Source organism: Bactrocera latifrons, unplaced genomic scaffold, assembly GCF_001853355.1.
Source record: "Bactrocera latifrons isolate USDA-ARS-PBARC rearing strain unplaced genomic scaffold, ASM185335v1 scaffold_156, whole genome shotgun sequence".
NCBI classification, from domain to species: Eukaryota; Metazoa; Arthropoda; class Insecta; order Diptera; family Tephritidae; genus Bactrocera; species Bactrocera latifrons.
Window position 1 is genome coordinate 602,018 of NW_017535030.1, and position 5,588 is coordinate 607,605.

The following is a 5,588-nucleotide window of genomic DNA, read 5'->3' on the forward strand; positions in this document are numbered from 1 at the left end:
TATGTTTTAGAAAAGTGTCGCAAAATTTTTCTAAGTATTTACATATAACTGTATTAAGAAACATTATAGATACAAAGATGCTTTGATTTATTGAATTCGTTAACGTAGGGATTACTGTAGAAACCTATGTTTATTTGATAAGCTGTTAAGTTAATTTGATTTTCATTTTCTCTACGAATTTGTAAGCAGACACAATAAAAATGTTGTTATCTCAATCTCCAACAGAATCCAAGAAAATGTTTCGGAAGTTCTTAGAATTCACAAACCGATACAAAATTGTACGCGGCATGCTCTCTTATGGAACGCTATGGCCTTGCGGTTGTCTTATCGAACAAACCATAATCGAAAAACGGTCATTCCGAAATTACGACTGGATGAAATGTCTCAAGTAAGTGCATACGAGTACTTATACCATATGCTGTCGCCACAGACATGCAACTAGTTATCAAATCATTGTAATCTCTCATATACTCAATTTTGTTTCCCTACAGGTTCAGTTTATTCGGTGGCCTTTTCATGGGACCCACAATTTATATGTGGATACGGCTRGCCGGCGTCATGTGGCCTCGCACAGACATTAAGTCATCACTTTGCAAAGCCATTACTGAGCAGGCGGCCTATGATCCGTTTGCGATAAGCACGTTTCTCTTTGTTATGAGCCTTCTGGATGGCCGCACGTACGAACAAGCCAAGCAGGAGGTAAGAATTGAAATCTCACCCAGATGATTCATAGGCACACACAACCAAACTGAAGGCATACCAAATTCCGTTCGTTGCTACAGTGGGTATAAGGCAAAACGGGTGTTCAGTTAAACACACATCCGCAAATGTATATGCAAGTGCACCTATAGTTCTTAAGTATATGTATCATACATATGTACTTACGTACATACATACGTTTCTTGTAGCCTCACTAATGTGACTTAAGTSTTGCTTTCTTTCATTCATATATGGATTTATTTTTTTCAAGCAACGTCAAGTTGCGTGCGTCTATCCGAAAGTTGGTTCGTTTAGGTATTTGCCGTGTAAAGCAGTGACAAGCATTTGGCACCTCGTCACATCCCCTTTGCCGGCAAAGATTAAAACACTTATTGGCTCCTTTGCTTCTAATTCGTAAACTAGGCAATCCACTTGTRCAGAGAGTCGTTCGGTCGTCGTCACACACGGTCACACCAAGTATACTTGCACGAGTCGTCCATTTACAGTTATACACGTTGTTGTCAAAGAGAGTCAAAGAGAGGCTTCATATATGTTTAGGTAATGGGAAGAGGATGATGGTGAATTGACGTATTGGAGTGATGAGGTGTATAGTTTAAACTTCGAAGACAAATGGTGTGTATATAAGTACTTATGTATACTATATATGAAAGTGTATGAGTATTCATCCTGTATTTCCTAAAAATATCAAAATAATCTTTATTTTAGCTTAGTGATTACAAAAGACAGACCGAAAAGAAAACGAGAAAGGCGTAAACTTCGGTTGCATCGAATTGTGAAGGTTAAAATTTCTTCGGAAATTACACCATTGCCGTAGGCAATAAATCATGTCAAGTTTCTTGAAATATTTGTCRAATTAAAAATTTCTCCGTTACTTCAGCTTGTATGTCGGTTATGAATTATAGTGGTCAAAGTTTCTTGAAGAAAAAAGGATGTCTGCGAAATTTCCGATTGARATCTCAAAATATGARRAACAAGTTCCTGTTGTYTGAGAAGTATCTTTCAGCAATAAATTAAGTTTCGTTTCTATTTTTTGATTTATTAAGTAAACGATACTTGAACTTGTAACCGTCTATCGGCAATCCCTTAGTCTCCTAGTGTCCCTGCTCTTCAATAATGATTTTTCACCAAGAAGAGAAGTATTGGATGGATTTMAMCTGASTTTGCTGCTTCCAGACAAAGTGTGTGCTTTGAAATCAAAAGAAATGGATTTTTTTTTACTGCTTGATAGATAGATTCAAAGGACTTTTGGACAATAACAACGTCGTGCAAACGTTTGAAGCTCAAGTCGGAAGACAACAAGTTAYCGACTACTGCATTGGAAACGTTGAACAACTGCGATATAACCTTATACCCAAAAATGCATAGTTTTCTTCGCATATTCATCGGCCTGGCGTTGCTGCATATTRGAAGGTCGATTTGAAATCTTTCCATCTGTATAAAGACTACTATATGTAATGTAATAATCTTCATGTTTCAAATAAATAAAAACAGTAAGAAACAATGACATCTTTAGGGATATTTGTTTTAAAACTACACTAGGATTAAAATATTCAATTGTTTAAAAGATAAATAACGTTCCAGTTACCTTTTTGTAATTCAGTTTCTAATATATTACTTATTCTCCCGTTGCAGGTGAGTGACAAATTCTTCGAGGCCTATCGTGTGGGCGTAATTTATTGGCCCTGTGTGCAAACAGTGAACTTTGCCTTTATACCGCCTCGCAATCAGGTTGTCTTCACGTCTTTCTTTAGCATGTGCTGGACGACGTTTCTGACATATATTAAGTATTTGCAAGGACAAGCCATAGAATTTGAGCACCCGGATATTCACATTCACTTCACACATTAGCTTAGCAAAAWAGTGGAAATTTTAGCTGTTAGCTTACAATAAAATAAAGTTGAAATATTTATTCTCCTGCTTGGATATTCAGTTTTATTAATTATTGTTGAATAGAGTTTTACGATCTCATCGGTAGAATGCAAAATGAGTTGCATTTAAACATTTGATATACTGTTGTATGTACATATAAACTAACAATGAATATCGAACAATGCAATTTCTTAGACATTACTACAGGACTTACGTACTTACATATGTATATGTATATATAAAGATTATAATGTTGAGCTCGAACTCTGCTTTTCTTTACATATAATATTTGCCTTGTCGAAAATTCTATGGAAACTTGAACAAGTGGCTTGAGGGGGTTGAATAAAGCAATCTAGAATATCCCTTTTATTCAAACATACATACCTTATAAGTAGCATTTTTCGCTTATACATACATATGTACCTACATTTATATCTTACCTCCATTTCGGCTTTGTTTTCCTTTTCAAAGTGTGTCGAAATCATTAGTAACTGAATTACGTGCAGGGATATATGGGCGAAGGCAATCAAAATAGCACTAACAATGATGAGAATTGTTTGAAGACTGATATTTCAGCTCTACCTCCAGTACAGTATCAACGCGACCTAAGAGCTAACCAAAATTAGGGGGGAGCATGCTCACGTCGGCGCGTGTTCACACTTTCTTTCGAAAATATTCAAATTTCTATTTTCATTTCGCCATCGTAAGCATGACACCATTTTCGCGTTGCTGGGTGGAGTATATGCTTTAATGCGCGCAATTATTAGATTACTTCAAGTTGAGCAAGTAATCCTGACAATCATTTTTATCTTACGRGCTATGCCAACGGTACTACCTCCACGAAGATATTAATTTTGAATTCATATTTTTGAAAATCGACTCTCCATCAGCTACATGCATTTCCTCTACTGTCACTTCTTCGTATTGTTTTCAGTTTTATTTATGAAAGTTGGGGAGAGGGTGAATATTTTACATGGGTCGTCTATGTTTGTGTATTAAGCACGAAGCTCTTACTTTASGGACGGTCAATGTGGTATGTGAGTATCACGTTTCGCTTCATCTCAATTTACACACATTGCGACGAATTTATTGCTTTTCGACGTTTTTATACCCTGATCAAGGGATTTTTAAATTTGCCACGACCCAAGTGGAAACGGAAACGCATATGACTTGTAAGGAATAGCAAAAATCATTATACGAGTATGTAATACAWGGGAAATTGTGTAATTCTTGGACCGAATTTACACATTTCGGCATGAAATTACCAAATATTATATGATCGCATAATTATTCTAAGATATCTTTTACATTGTCGAATATGGTATGAATGCTAAATGTTCTGCCATTGTCGTCTTGTGAGCGACGCAGATAGGGTGGATATCCATGGTTTCCAGTTTGCTTTTCCGAAAGAAAAGCTCGTGGGTAGTGTTTCGTGCATTTATTGTCAGACATACAAACTGAAGTCGGATTGTGGTGTCGGCAAGGTCCATGAACCATATTGGTTTTCATTACTTCGCATAATACTGGATCTTTCTCTGCATCAGGAATTTCCGCAGAAATGATWTTATCTATTTGATCTGGTTTAACCACCATCACCCATCCAAAGAAGAATATRTGCGTGCGGCAAACCTCTTTTTGCCACTTAACCGAGTACATCCAGTATTTAGCAGCACCATATGTACCATACGTTGCGTCAAGATAAAGTCCACCAAACATCGTAGCTGTTGTGCTGATTGACCGCAATCCATAATTCCACACGTAYGTCGACGCAACCTGGGAGTACTCGTTCATGTGGCTTGGGCTGCCATAAGTTGATGGCAAAAAGAACGGCAACCGATATTAGCGCGACTTGGCTTCATAACAAATTTCAATCTGTAATTAATCACTTTGTGTGAAACACACATAAAGTTTTAATAACACACATAAGTTTAATAATTTGCAAATCAAAATATTGAAAAACAAAACAAACAAAATTTGAAAAAAAAAAATTGCATGGAAAAAATTTACTTTTTAAAATTTAATTTCCTCATGAATAATATAAGGTATTTTTTTTTTTTTTAACCTTCCACAACGAACAACCTCTGAAAATTTCATCAAGATTGGTGCAGACGTTCTCTTAGCGTTACTAACAAACAAACATTCATTCGTTTGTATGGGAAAACCAATGGGTTTTTAGGGATTTTCCGTCAATTATTCGAATCGTGAAAACCATCTTTGAACTTCAACGAACATTAAAAAAAAGGAATTGGCCAAATTGGTTTAGGCGTTGTTGAGTTATGCGCTTAGCAACACAATTTGCGATTCGTTTTTAAAAATGTATAAGATAATACGAATTTATGGTCCGATGTTGACAATTTGTATACCTCATCGTTGCATATTTTTATCTTGATAGCTTTACTGCAAATTTAAAATTCTTATAAGTGGGCAGTAGGCATGGTTGTAGTGCAATTTAACCTGTTATCACARTGTAACATAACCACTGCAGAATAGTATTAAGCATGGTTTAAATTGGTCAAGCATGTTTGTGTGTATCTCCTTGCCGGTACTAGATACTAGGTATACTATATAACACACATTAGTTTCTAACAGTATTATTAAGAAAGATATAGTGATTTCTGTTTGTTGGATTTTGGACTTCCTGCAGTTAACCTATCAGCAATCTTTTTTTACCTGCACTAATTTGCTCTTAAATTATATTCAAATTGCAATATTCCACATACGGGCGATACATGTTTATGTACGCATGCAATTACAAGTTCGTCACACTTCCTTTCCACATTTATCGCTTATGTATGTATATTACCACTTTGTTGACGCACAAGTCGAGGGTTGATTTAATGAGACGTCGATCAGCTACCGTGTACGCAATTCACCCGATTAATCCAGAGAAGGCGCTTTGGTACTCTACCGCCTCTTGCATCGCCACTGGTGGGGTTATTTACCATGCCGCCGTACAGACATACCTGCAACTAAATTTAATGATCTACAATGTTTTCACA

General features: G+C 36.2%; 1 protein-coding gene across 2 annotated transcripts in view; it reads left to right on the plus strand.

Moving 5' to 3' along the window:
* The window catches only part of LOC108966120 (mpv17-like protein 2), an 18,596-nt gene extending 15,953 nt beyond the window's left edge, over positions 1–2,643 (plus strand). For both annotated transcript variants that reach the window (XM_018928867.1, XM_018928866.1), the window contains exons 2-4: positions 226–388; positions 492–699; positions 2,353–2,643. In XM_018928867.1, the coding sequence (XP_018784412.1) occupies positions 237–388; positions 492–699; positions 2,353–2,568 (576 nt within the window). In that variant the 5' untranslated portion in view covers positions 226–236 and the 3' untranslated portion in view covers positions 2,569–2,643. The remainder of the gene's footprint in view (positions 1–225; positions 389–491; positions 700–2,352) is intronic.
* The last annotated feature ends 2,945 nt before the right edge of the window (positions 2,644–5,588 follow it).